The 14,969-nt window shown below is 40.9% G+C and overlaps 1 protein-coding gene across 1 annotated transcript; it reads left to right on the top strand.

Annotated features, from left to right (window-relative positions):
• Positions 1-5,634: 5,634 nt before the first annotated feature.
• Positions 5,635-6,009, top strand: LOC138905286 (uncharacterized). The gene has a single exon (XM_070193794.1). The coding sequence runs from the start codon at positions 5,635-5,637 to the stop codon at positions 6,007-6,009; it is 375 nt and encodes a 124-aa protein (XP_070049895.1).
• Positions 6,010-14,969: the final 8,960 nt, after the last annotated feature.

Below are 14,969 nucleotides of genomic sequence, written 5' to 3' on the forward strand. Positions count from 1 at the left end.
AAATACTTAAGAACCCTTCGACACGAGTAGTAATTGATTCATCAGGCGATGGTATTTCTACGAGTTTATTATCCCAGTTGCATTCTTGTATGACTTTATCGAGAACTTTTTCGATAATCGAACATTGATACCTCGACATCGGCTCACACCGACCCGATATCGGAGAAGACTTTTCAATTTTAAAATTGGCTACAGTCGAACACCCTACCGGAACGAATTCCTCAGGGCAGGGCTCTTCCACATCCTCGCCACCAGCAGGTCGAGATGAAGAATCGGTCTCTTTTTTGCGGAACAGTTTTAGACATTTTTTCCATTCAAAATCTCGTGAACAAAGAACGAAAGTATTTGGTGTTTTAAGAAAGAGTTTGCAGTAAAACTCATAGATTTACCGGCAGAAAACTCAGAAGAGACGAAAAGGAACTTAGAAAAATTGGAAGATTGAAGACGTAAAGTATGAATGATGGAAGGAAAGGCTATTTATAGATTGAAGCAATGACGGTTCAATATCAGAGGTGGCCGACCACCGTCTGACACATTAAATGCCTTGGTAAAACCGAACCGATGGGAAAACTATCACATACATCATGATCGAGATCGGTGTAAACGTCAGTATATATCTGATCGAACTGTTGGGAAATCATATCGTTTCTCGCCACATCCTTTTTCGAGAAATGAGGGGACTATCTGTGTACGGTCAGAACCGATTAAGTCAGTCGTACAGACTGATCGAGATGGAAATACTTCGATCGAAAGGTATCTACGTAAGGCCAGGTCGAGGTCCGAAGAAAGGGGCTTCAGGATTCGGGCTCCAAGTCCGATCAATGATCAGTTCGGTATCATTATCGGGCATATGACCAAATCGAACCACGAGGCAAAAGGTTGTCGGAGATGCACCGACCGACCAACACCCACCCTGAATATCAAGACTCCGAGTCAGAATCGAGCTCGAGTCAAGGCCAATGGCTCGACCCGATATCGAGTTCGAGTCAGTATCGAAGTTCACAGACAAGGCCGTTATAACCGCACTAAGGGAGAGAATCCTGGCGGGAAGTAGAAAAAAGACAATACATCATGAGCTCTCCACTACGTATTTTTTATTGTTGTATATAAAGTAGGATTCCTCTATTATAAAGGGGGGATGGATTGTAAGCAGGGACATTGGAACAAAAGATTTCTTCTCATATTGAAAGATATCCCCTTGTGTTTATTTTCCTTTATCTTATTCGTTCTTCTTCTCACTATTCTCATACTCATAGTCAAGAATACATGTGTCTCTATTTTTCTATATGATTTGTATCAAATTATATCACATATCCTTAGAACCATACACAAATTTAACTCTATCTAATTTTTCGGGTAAACAGTATGAATCCGGTACGTGCCCCACTGATATCATCTCAACAAAGAATTTTTGTGCAGAGGTAGTTCTTCCAAGTTCAAAAAGAACATGCAAGATAATATTGTAGGCAGGAATATCAGGTTTCAATCCCTTTTAAGAAATTTCAAGAAATAATTGCATGGCCTCATCCACTTTTATGTTCCTACAATATCCATTTATTAGAATGCTATAGCTAATAATACTAGGCTCAATACTCTTATCTACCATGAAATTAAAAAATTTCCTTGCTCTATCCATTGACCACACAAACAATATCCGTCCATTATCACACTGTAGGTGATCTCATCAGGTTCTACACCTTTTTCAATCATGTATGTCATTATTTTCCTAGCGTCTTCAACTTTTAATTCTTTGCATAGTCCATCAATCAGCGAGTTGAAGATGCACACATCTGGATGAATATTAAGATGTACCATCTCAAATAACAAATTCCTAACCTTTTCCTACTGACTAAACTTACACAAACCATCAATCAATGCAGAGGCGGACCTACCTTAGGGTTAGGGGGTCACCAGAACCCGTTAGTCTCGGAAAAAATACTATAAATATATTTGATTGATATATATATATTTATATATACACTGGGGACCCCTGAAATAATTTATCTATCCCCCTCAATAAACAAAAGCAAGTTAGACGCGTTGGTTTTATAGCCTGCTCAAACACTTCAGTTACTTGAAGGTTCCAAGTTTGAAACTTGACTTCTGTACTTCTTCTGGTTTTTACTTTTTTTTAATTCTTTAATACTTGTACTGTTGTACACAAATACACAATAGTCAACCTAAAGTCTTAACTTTTATCCTTTTTCAAACTAAAGAACAAAACACACCTCTCTTCTCCAAACAGACCGCTCCACCCTTTTACGAAAAAATAAAACCCTTTTTTCAATTAACCCTATAACCTAAAGTTTTAACTTTTATGCTTTTCCAAACTAAAGAACAAAACCCACCTCTCTTCTCCAAACAAACTGCCACACCCTTTTGCTAAAAAATAAAACTCTTTTTTCAATTAACCCTATTTCGCTTCTGCTCGAGCTCGAATCCCGCGACCGGCAGTCCGAATCGGCGGCGGCTACTGGGTTTGAGGATCTTCTTCAACTGAAATAGTAAGTTTATTTGAGTAAAATATTGATTTTATTTGAGTAAAATTTTGATTTTATTTGAGTAAGTTTTGTTTTCTTTTGAAAATATTAACTTAGCAAAATAATTTGGTATAAAAAATTTGCTTTCTGCAAAGAGTCTTAGAGCCAAAAAGTAAATGCCAAATTAATTTTGTAGGCATTTGAATATTGTGTGCTAGTGTTATTTTAAAATATTCTTTCAATGAAGTGTTTCTTTTCAAATAAAAACTTTGAATTAGAGCCTTGTTTTTATTGACTAGAGTGAAATTTTGAACTTGTTTAATTTAATTAATACTTATTCTCATAGTAGCTATGCTAAGCAGTAAGCCTTAGCGTTGTTTTTGATAGAAGGGGTGTGATTCCCCTAATGAAAGTTTGCTTTTATTCTTGATGGACACTTAAATTGAATTGAATCATTATTTTGTAGGAAGTTCTTGTTCTTGTAACTTGAGATGGGCGTATTTTTGATGAGGTTTAATTCTTCTCAACCAAGTTCTACTTTTAGAAAGAATTCCTCCCGTCTAATTGATGAATTTGATGTGGAATCACTAAATCCCGACCCTGGAGAGAGAATACCCATTGATAAATATAGCCATAAAATACGAGATGAAGTGAGAAAAGACTACATTAAACAAGGGCCTTGCCAACTGGTTGATTACAAATTCCCTAAAACTTTATTCGGAAAGAAAATGCGTCAATTTAGTCCGAGTTGGTTTAAAGATTCAAACTCTAGATGGTTGGAGTATAGTGTGAAGAAAGATGCGGTATTTTGCTTATGTTGCTATTTATTCAAGAATGATTATGTCCATGGAAGTACGAGTGACTCTTTCACAAAAACTGATGAATTTGCCATCACTTCTTTGGGTTGGACTCACCGCCGGATTTTTGTATTCATTGTCTGTTTTATGGAGATGCTGATATTTCTGATACAAGGATAAAAGATCCACACTCACCTAGCTATGGTCATTAATACCCTAATGGAAAGAATTGAGGGGCAAACTTACACTATTTTCCCAATGATCGTGGCTGAGATGTACCGAGCCTTAGACCGTTGCAAAAAAGGGGATATAGGCATTTCGAGGGTTACAATCTGTTGCTGCAAATATGGTTGTTGGAACACCTTCAGAGAGAAAAATACCGTCAAGAATTTCCGCGACGACCATGGAATGACCACATAGCCTATCACCATCCGAAGAGAATGACTTTTATCCCAGACAGGTTTGCACAATCGGTAAACGCTGTAGGCTGGGTGCATTTCCTTAGCAATTTGACTGATGACAAGATACATTGGATATTCGAGTAGTTCCCTAGCAGCGAATTCATTATCAGGTCGAGAGATGTTCCTCATCTAGTGCTAATTGGATTGAGGGGAATCTATCCTTATGCTCCTATCAGAGTCATGAGACAAGCTGGGAGAAAATAAGTTATACCACGAGTTTTCAAAATGGTTCATTACAAAGCAGACTTCCAAGGGAATGCCATTCCATTCAAGTTCGAGGCACATCATGTGTGGCATCAAAAGATTGTTGTGGAGAAAGATACCATCGAGCCAAATCGGTATCATGATGGCCATGTGTACTTCTACCCATCATGGTTGGTCGATGGCATAGCAGGAGAGGTCAAGCCAGGGGTTGATTTGAGAAATAGGGTCATAGACGACACTGCTGAAGCACAAGTCAAATATAGGAGGTTGCGCAAAAGGGTTTTTGAATATGAGGCCAGGCATTTGGAACAACATAAAATGGACATGGAAGCAATCAACGAATGGAGGGGAATCGCTACTAAGTCAACAGAGAGGTTGGAGTACTTGGAGCAGGGTTTGATGGAACTTGAGGGAAAGATGAGGAAAAGAATCTCGGATTGTCAAAACGTAGAGGGCAACGGAGGAGGACACCTAGCAAGGGCGTATCTGCTGTTGGACATGCGTGACCTGGGGAGTCTGATTAATGGGGCAAAGAAGGCCAAGCTTGGAGAAGGACCCTCTGGGACCAAGTAGATTAGGAATGATGTTTTACTTATTCTCTAGATTCGTTTTAGATTTCGATTGTAATAAGGCAAATGCCACTAGTGACTCTTTATAATTATTGTCGTTTTAGTAGAGATTTGGTCTATTTACCATATTAATGAAATGATGCAGTTATCGGCACTGAGTTTTCTCCAAAGATATATGTCACTAGTCCTACCTCGGGCACAATGAGGTCCACAAATTAGGACGTGAATTTATAATTCTGCAATACGTGTTTAAATACCGTAAATATCCTTTTAATACTCCTTACTGATTTATTTTCCTTTAGTTTTTCTTCTTTTCTTTATTTATTCACATCCCCTAAGGTTGGTTCGTGCATACTAGCATCATACCAGATCTAGAGGTCCTCCACCTCCTCCTCCTCCAAATGATCCCAAGAACAAAGGAAAAGCTAAGATGGACGATATGAGTGGTGTCAGGAACGACAATGCTGCGCACGCCGAGAATATCAAAACTTCAGATGGTCGAAGTACTCCGGCACAGAATGACTTGGTTTTGGTTAGAGCAAAAGATACTGTAGTTACAAGGGGAACTTGAGCAGGTCCATAACTTGGCAAACCTTTCCTTTACCTTGAATGTTCCCGACATCAACCAACAAAATGCCCAAAACCCAACACCTCCTCAAAACACACAAAACCAGCACCTGCAAAATCTTCCCGCACCTCATCAATGCGCCACGCCTCCCCAAAATCCTAATCCTCCACCAGTACCAACTCCTCCACAGCATCATCATCATCCGACCCAGTACCCATAAACTACCACCTACCACACTCCTCAAAATGCACCATAACCTACTCTTGATCCCCAAAACGCAACCAATGATCACCACTACACCCAAATCCCTAGAGTCCATGAAAGTAACCCCATATACGTCGAAACCTTACCCCACACTTCACAACAAACCCCGTATACACCGAAATATGCCAAGAAGAACCTGCTCATCAAGAACATAGCTGAAGAACTTAAGAAGCTTACAAGTCGAGTCCAAGGTGTTGAAGGTGGTAAAGGCATCGAAGGTTTGAACTATGAGTATTTATGTATTCAACCGGACATAGAACTGCAGAGGGTTACAAACCTTCTAAGTTCTAAATGTTCGACGGGACTGGTGATCCAAAGGTACATGTAAGGACGTATTGCGACAAGCTCGTAGGGGTTGGTAAAGATGAAAGAATCCGTATGAAGATGTTCATGAGGAGCCTCACTGGAGATGCCCTATCCTGGTACATCAGTCAAAATCCAAAGAAGTGGATTAATTGGGTAAGCATGGCGTCAGATTTTATGGATCGGTTCAGATTCAACACAGAGAATGCACCAGACGTCTTCTATATCCAGAATCTTAAGAAGAAGCCGACAGAAACTTTCCGCGAGTATGCTACTCGGTGGAGTTCAGAGGCTGCAAAAGTAAGGCCAGCATTGGAAGAAGAACAAATTCTTTGTCCGAGCCCAGGATTCGCAATATTATGAGAGGTTGATAGTTATTGAAAATCATAAATTCTCCGACATCATCAAATTGGGAGAAAGAATAGAAGAGGGAATCAAAAGCGGGATGGTAACAAATTTCGAGGCACTCCAGGATACGAACAAAGCCTTGCAGTCGGGGGGGTATATCTAAAAAGAAGGAAGTAGGGACTGTGATGGTAGCCCAAGGTCCAAAGTCTCCTCTCACACATCAAATGCCTCTACCCACATATCAGCCTTCAACCCTAGATATCAACAACCCTCTACCGCCTACCACACTTACAACACTCAGCCAGCATATTACCACTCACCACCAGCCCGCCAAAACTACCAAAACCCCAGGCCAAATTTTGACCGTAGGCTGCCCAGACAATACACTCCTATTGCCGAACCTATTGACCAGTTGTATGAGAGATTGAAAGCTGCCGGTTATGTCACTCCCATTCCCGCTGTCGCCATGGAAAATTCCTCTCAATTGGTTAATCTGAATAAGACATGTGCCTACCATTCGGGCATGAAGGGTCACACTATTGATGAATGTCGCACTCTGAAGGATAAGATCCAGATGCTGATTGATACCAAAGTTATACAGGAAAAGGAGACTGCACCCAATGTCTGCAACAATCCCCTCTCGAATCACAGGGGCAAGGGGGTAAATGTGATAGAAACTGATGAAGAATGGGACCCGGAGGGGTCAATTGGGCTCATTAGAGAAGAGGATGATCCCAAAATGCCTCCAGTCACTCTCACATCTATTGTGGTACAGATACAGTCACCGATTGAAGTTGAGGTAGCTCCGTTCGAGGTTCAAGCAATAACGTTGTCAGCCACGCCAACTTCGTTCGAAGTAGAAGTGACCACACCATTCACCGCAATGGTAGCACCCACACCATCCTTTAATTCCAATGCTGTGCCCTGGGACTATACTGTAGAAACGAGAAGTAAAGGAAAGGGAAAAATGGAAGAAACTGGTGCAGCACAAGGTATGACCAGAACTGGTAGGGTTTACACGCCCGAGCTTTTGAGGGGAACAAGTAAAGAAGCCGCTTCCAGGCAGCCTATCATTGAAACCGGCCTGGATGATCTTTGGAGAAAGGTGCAAGTGAGGGAGTATTCTGTGGTTGATCATTTGAACAAAACCCCTGCTCAGATATCCATTTGATCACTACTGCAGAATTCTGAGGCACATAGGAACGCGTTGATAAAAGTGTTGAATGAGGGTTATGTACCCAACAACATTATCAGTGGAGAGATGGACAACATGGTTGGACAAGTATTGGAAAGCCATAAGATCACTTTCCACGAAGATGAATTGCCACCAGAAGGGTTGAGCCATAACAGGGCGTTGCATATCACAGTACAGTACTAAGACAAATTCATGGCCAGGGTCTTGATAGATGGGGATTCAAATCTCATCATTTGCCCGTTGACTACTTTGAAGAGGTTAGGTAAAGGTTTGCATGAGATACGAGCAGGAACTATGAACGTAAAAGCATTCGATAGGTCTCAAAGTGCCACAATCAGAGAAACCAACCTCTACTTACAAATGGGTCCAACTTGGTTTGATGTTGAATTCCAAGTGCTCGACATATCCGCCTCATACAATATTCTATTGGGACGACCTTGGATACACACCGCTGAGGCTGTAGCGTCTACTCTGCATCAGGCTGTAAAGTTCGAATGGAATCATCAGGAGGTGATCATTCATGAAGATGGGAGTAACCCTATTTACACCAACCAGACTGTCCCGGTTTTGGAGAATAGAAGGAAGTTAGGGGGAGAGACTTACCATCGCATTGAGCGTGTTAACACGATCGAGAAGGACAAATGGTGGAGTAGCAAAATAGAAAGCATATTGGCATGGACATGGTATGAACCCAGCAAGGGTCTCGGCAAGAATCTCCAATGGATCACCAAACTAATACAGTTAAAACATCACGGCACGACCTTTGGACTAGGATATCAATATCACTGGCACGAGTATCAGAATTGGTCACCACCATGGCGTGGTCTTTATTACCCTCTCGAGCAGCCGATACCACATTTGAGCCAATCCTTCCACCAGGCTGATATGATGTCGGGATCCGAAGAAGACGAAGCGCTAGCTGGTTTAAGGAATCTATTTTTGGAAGATGAAGACATGTACTGCAGTGTAATAGTTGAGGAAGAGGAGGAAGAAGGCATCGTCATCAAGACAGTGGAGAAGGGAGTTGTTCTCAAGAACTGGACTGCCACACCATCAAGGGCCCGCCGAGTTCCGGGGTAGCCTGGCTGCTAGTGTGATTTATTTTGAAAACAATTCTTATGAGCATTTTTAAAACATTTTCAGTATTTTGTTTTGAAACATTTGTTTGAATCCTTAAAAATCACTTTTGTTTAACATCTTAATAATTATCAATGGTTTGCTATTTTATTATTTATTACTATTCTCTACATTTTTCTCTCTACAACATTACTATTTCTTATCGTGATGAACCAACAACTGTGACATGTAATGAGACAACGCAACATAAGGATAGTGACTCGAAAGAAATAGAAGAAGAGGATATAATACCTGAGGAAATTATTAGAGAAGTTGAAGATTTTGAGAACAAGCCTAAGTCCAACCTGGACGAAACTGAGATAGTCAACTTGGGAGATTCTGAAACAGTTAAAGAAACTCGCATAAGCATTCACCTGTCACCATCAGAGAAAGAAGAATACACTCGTTTCCTGAAAGAATATGAAGACATTTTTGCATGGTCTTATGATGATATGACTGGTTTGAGCACGTCCATAGTGGCTTGTAAACTACCCACCAACCCAATGTGTCCGCTAGTAAAGCAGAAGCTCAGAAAGTTAAAGCCATATATGAGTCTAAAAATCAAAGAAGAAGTTACGAAGCAGATCAAAGCTAAGGTTCTCAGAGTGGTTGAATATCCAACTTGGTTGGCTAACATCGTGCCAGTTTCGAAGAAGGATGGGAAAGTCAGAGTATACGTCGATTATTGGGACCTAAACAGAGCAAGCCCTAGAGATGATTTCCCATTACCCAACATACACATACTGATCGACAACTGCGCCAAGCATGAACTCCAATCCTTTGTGAATTGCTTCACGAGATATCATCAGAACTGGATGGATGAAGAAGATGCCGAAAAGATAACTTTTATTACACCGTGAGGGGTGTACTGCTATAAAATGATGTCGTTTGGTCTGAAGAATGCTGGAGCCACTTATATGAGGGCCGTGACAACTATTTTCCATGACATGATACACAGGGAGATAGAGGTATATCTGGATGATGTCATCATCAAATCCAAGAAGAGTACAGATCACGTAGCAGACTTGAGGAAATTCTTTGATCGGCTTCGGAGGTACAATTTGAAATTGAATCCCGAAAATGTGCCTTCGGGGTCCCCGCAGGAAAGTTGTTAGGATTCATTGTCAACCGCCAAGGAATTGAGCTAGACCCATCAAAGGTCAAGGCTATCCAGGATTTGCCACCTCCAAACAACAAGAAAGACATAATGAGCTTCTTGGGACATCTTAATTATATCAGCTGCTTCATAGCACCACCAACCGTGATATGTGATCCGATTTTAAAAATGTTAAATAAGGATGCCGCAACCAATTAGACTGAAGACTGCCAGAAAGCTTTTGACAGAATCAAAGAATATTTGTCCACACCGCCAGTCCTGGTCCCGCCGGAACCTAGTATACCACTGCTACTCTATCTCTCTATATTAGATGGGGCTTTCGGTTGTGTCTTGGGACAACACGATGAGACGGGAAGGAAAGAACATGCCATATAATATCTGAGTAAGAAGTTCAAACCCTACGAAGCACGGTATTCTTTGCTGGAACGCACCTGCTGTGCTTTGACCTGGATAGCCCAGAAACTGAGGCACTACTTCTGTGCCTATACCACATATCTCATATCAAGGATGGATCCTCTGAAGTACATCTTCCAGAAACCCATGCCTACAGGGAAGCTGGCAAAATGGCAGATATTGTTGAGTGAATTTGACATCGTCTATGTGACTCATAAGGCGGTTAAGGGACAAGCATTAGTGGATCATCTTGCGAAAAATCCTTTAGGAGGGGAATACGAACCACTAAAAACATATTTTCATGATGAAGAAGTATCATTCGTAGGAGAAGATATAGCCAAAGCCAATGACGGATGGAGAATGTTTTCGATGGAGCCGCAAACTTCAAAGGAGTGGGTATCCACGAAACTCAGATTTATATGCACCAATAATATGGTAGAATATGAGGCTTGCATATTGGGGCTCAATTTGGCCGTTGATATGAATATCCAAGAATTACTGGTAATTGGTGATTCAGATCTTCTGGTACATCAGGTTCATGGATAATGGGCTACAAAGAATACCAAGATATTACCATATCTATATCATGTGCAAGAAATAATGAAGAGGTTCACGAAGATAGAGTTTAGACATGTCCCGAGAATCCAGAATGAGTTCGCAGATGCATTGGCCACTTTATCCTCCATAATACAGCATCCGAACAAGAATTTCACCGACCCCATTCCAGTAGGGATTCATAATCAGCCAGCTTATTGCGCTCATGTTGAAGAAGAAGCAGACAGGAATCCATGGTTCCATGATATCAAGGAGTACTTGGCAAAAGGAAAGTACTCGGAGCATGCAAATCATACTAAAAAATGCACGCTCCAAAGATTGTCCAACCATTTCTTCCAAAGTGGAGGAATTCTGTAAAGAAGGACTCTAGACTTACGGTTATTACAGTGTGTTGACGCCAAAGAAGCTTCCAAACTGCTCGAAGAGATACACTCTGGAACTTGCGGACAACACATGAATGGTTTCGTTTTAGCCAAGAAGATACTGATGGCAGGTTATTTTTGGATGACTATGGAAACAGACTGCATCAGGTATATCCAGAAATGTCATCAGTGCCAAATACACGCAGATATGATACGGGTGCCGCCAAATGAACTCAATGCAACAAGTGCACCTTGGTCTTTTGCCGCTTGGGGAATGGACGTCATTGGACGAATCGAGCCCGCCACTTCAAACGGGCACAGGTTCATTTTAGTGGCCATAGACTACTTCACAAAATGGGTCAAAGCTGCATCCTACAAAGTTGTAACCAATAAAGGCATCGCAGATTTTGTTAGGGATTATATTGTTTGTCGATTCGGGGTTCCAGAGTCCATCATCACCGACAACGCCGCCAATATCAACAATGACCTAATGAAAACTATGTGCGAGACCTTCAAAATCAAGCACAAGAATTCCACAGCATACATGCCTCAAATGAATGGAGCCGTGGAGGCCGCAAACAAGAATATCAAGACAACACTGAGGAAGATGATAGACAACCACAAGCAATGGCACAAGAAGTTACCATTTTCCTTATTGGGGTACCGTACCATAATCTGCACATCAACCGGGGAAACACCCTATTTGCTGGTCTATGGTACCGAAGCTGTCATTCCTGCCGAGGTTGAAATTCCTTCTTTAAGAATTATACAAGAAGTTGAGCTCAGTGATGCAGAATGGATAAGAAGACGTTATGAACAATTAGCTCTCATTGACGTGAAAAGAATGAATGCAGTGTGTCATGGTCAACTCTATCAGAATAGGATGTCTAGAGCTTTCAACAAAAGGGTCAAACCTAGACAGTTCGCACCAGGGCAGCTGGTACTGAAGTAGATCTTCCCGCATCAAGATGAAGCCAAATGGAAATTTTTGCCCAATTGGCAAGGGCCATACATTGTTCACAAAGTACTAACAGGAGGAGAATTCATACTCGCAGAAATGGACGGAGAGGTTTGGTAAAAGCCTATCCATTCAGATGTAGTTAAAAGATATTATGTTTAGAATGTTCGCATTTCTTCAACTGATGTAATTGAACTACGCTCGACCTGATTCCCGTTTAAGAGGGGATACATAGGCAGCCCTGTGGGTTCGGTCACAATTCAATAAAATTTTCATTTTCCCCACAACTAGAATCTGGGGCAGAATTTTGAGGAGGACCCACAAAATTCGAGAGCAAGTCCAGCCAACGTCATCATATGCAGAACGGTCAGAGAATCGCCTAAGTAAACTGGGGCAGAATTCTTAGGAGGACCCTCAAAATTCTAAGGATGTTGCAATGTCTCTTAAGGGTCACAGTCATTGGTTCATCTAATTTATCCGATATTGCATACAAATGTATTTTAAATAACTACATTCATCATATGCACGCACATTATCGAAAACATTTTTTTATGAAACAGCAAGATGCTACCCATGGTAACTCGAGCAGGATTTCGATGCAGAGCAAGGCAAAGAACGCAGGCAAAGGCATGAACCAACCTTCCCCGTAGAACTCACAATTTTACTTTGGATGCAGGAACAAGGAATATTCACAAATACGTGCACACCTCAGGATCACTATCTTCATAACAAAAAAACTGCCAAACGCAAACATATCTCCACCTAAGAAATACTCTGCTATCAGTTATTATCTGTTCATTGCATGAGACTAAACATTGTCTCCATTTTGCATGAGGCTAAGCCCTTCCTCCTTAATCACATAAGGCTAAGCACTGCCTTCCCCTACATGAGACTAAGCATTGTCTCCATTTTTGCATGAGGCTAAGCCCTGCCTCCTTAATCGCATAAGGCAAAGCACTGCCTTCCCCTGCATGAGACTAAGCATTGTCTCCATTTTTGCATGAGGCTAAGCCCTGCATTCTTAATCGTATAAGGCTAAGAACTGCCTTCCCCTGCGTGAGACTAAGCATTATCTCTATTTTACATGAGGCTAAGCCATGCCTCCTCAATTGCGTAAGGCTAAGCACTGCCTTCCCCTGCATGAGACTAAGCATTGTCTCCACCTTTGCATGAGGCTAAGCCCTGCCTCCTCAATTGCATAAGGCTAAGTATTGCCTTCCTCTGCATGAGACTAAGAATTGTCTCCCGCTTGCATGAGGCTAATCCCTGCCTCCTCAATTGCATAAGGCAAAGCATTGCCTTCCCCTGCACGAGACTAAGCATTGTCTCCCACTTGCATGAGGCTAAGACATGCCTCCTCTTGCATGAGACTAAGCATTGTCTCCCATATTGCATAAGGCTAAGCCCTGCTTCCTCCTTGCATGAGACTAAGCATTGTCTCCCATTTCGCATGAGGCTAAGCATTGCCTCCCTAATTGCATAAGACTAAGCTCTGCCTTTCCTTGCATAACACGAAATGCTATTCTACTTGAAATCTAGCATTATTTTCTATTTTTCTTAGGGCTAAGCTTTGCCACCGATCTTACACAAGACTAAGCTCTGTCTTGTTTCGCTTCGCATATGACCAAACATCATGTCTTTGCATCTCATGGGCTGAAACATCGCCATTCTGTCCAAAGGCGTCATAGTCTGAAGGCATCATCCTCATAGCCGGAAGACACCATGCCATGGCCTGAGGATCTCTCAATATTGCACATCATTATTCAAAGGCGTCATAGTTCAGAGGCACCATTTTCATGGCCCGAGAACATCATTTCATGGCCTGCGAATCCCTTATCACGCAATTCATGGCCCAGGACATCATGGTCTAAGGACATCATCCCCATCGTCCAAAGACAACTTTCATGGTCCAAAGGGAATTTGCATCATGTTTAAATTATCGCAATATACACCTGGATGCATTGTATTTAAGTTTTGCAGGTAATCCAGGAGGTAACCGTTCTCCCAACGGGAGCAATCTTCGCTCCAGTTTCCGTTCAATATTCACACCCTGTAACTACCTCAAATACAACCAACCACCATCCGTTACCCATTTCCACTTGATGATCGTTCAAATACCCATAATTGTTCCAAGGTACATCCATTCACAATTCCGATATCGTCCTATCCAGAAGAGCTTGTCCATTCCTACAACAACTCCATCGGCTCAGTTCACCGATGGATCCAGAACTATACTCGGCCTGATTCCCGTAAAACCAGGGATATGTAGGCAACTCAGAAACCGGAGTTCGGCCTCCATTTTTCAAATCACCCCATTCGGTCAAAATCGGTCATCATTTCTTTATCCGACAACTCTTTCATCATTCCCGGGTAAAAAGATACTCGGTGTTGATACCAAATTTTTTCCTTATATTTTTAATATATATATATATATATATATATATATATATATATATATATATATATATAATAGTATATTTTCATTATAATTTAGTTTATAAACCTATACAAGCTTTTTCATAATTTTCCATAATTTTTAAAGGCTTTAAATCAATTTCTTTCAGCATTTTATTGTATAAATATCAAATAATTATCCTTCAAATTATTTTTATGATGATTTAATCATCCAAACTTGTCATTTACACCAACATGTATATTTTAAAATATTTTAATGCATTTTGTTATAATTACATTTGTATTTTTAGGCTAATTGCATATTTTTGCAATAATAGCCCATATTCATGTATAAATTACATTATTTATGCAAAAAATAAATTTTTATATTTTTATAATGTAATTTATTATTTTTAATCATTTTAGTTCACAAATAATACTTTGTTATTTATTAATTACTTTTATAAATTATTTTTATTTATTAAATATTTGGTATTTAAAAACTAGCCTAAAATCCTACCTATTTTCGAACCAATTACTGGCCCAAAATCTAATACCTTAGCCCAAATAACCCCCAGCCCAAATCAATTAACCCAACCCCACAACCCGGTCGCGACCCGTTTAACCAACCGACCCAAAACCCTTTTAAATTGTTGTCGTTGATCTCTGAGATCAACGACCCACATTACACCCTTCCCTTTTAATTACTACCCTCATCCCTAACCCTAATAATTTCCCACCGCCCGCCGCCCTCATATCCCACCTCCCTTCTCCCTCCTAAGAACCCTAGCCCCCCCTAAAATCTCTCCTAATCCCACCCAATATGGGATTCCATGGTGTTTCTTTGCCATATACGGCCTCTCTTTGGTACTGGTTACTTTATAC

This window comes from Nicotiana tomentosiformis, chromosome 2, assembly GCF_000390325.3.
Source record: "Nicotiana tomentosiformis chromosome 2, ASM39032v3, whole genome shotgun sequence".
Lineage (NCBI taxonomy): Eukaryota > Viridiplantae > Streptophyta > Magnoliopsida > Solanales > Solanaceae > Nicotiana > Nicotiana tomentosiformis.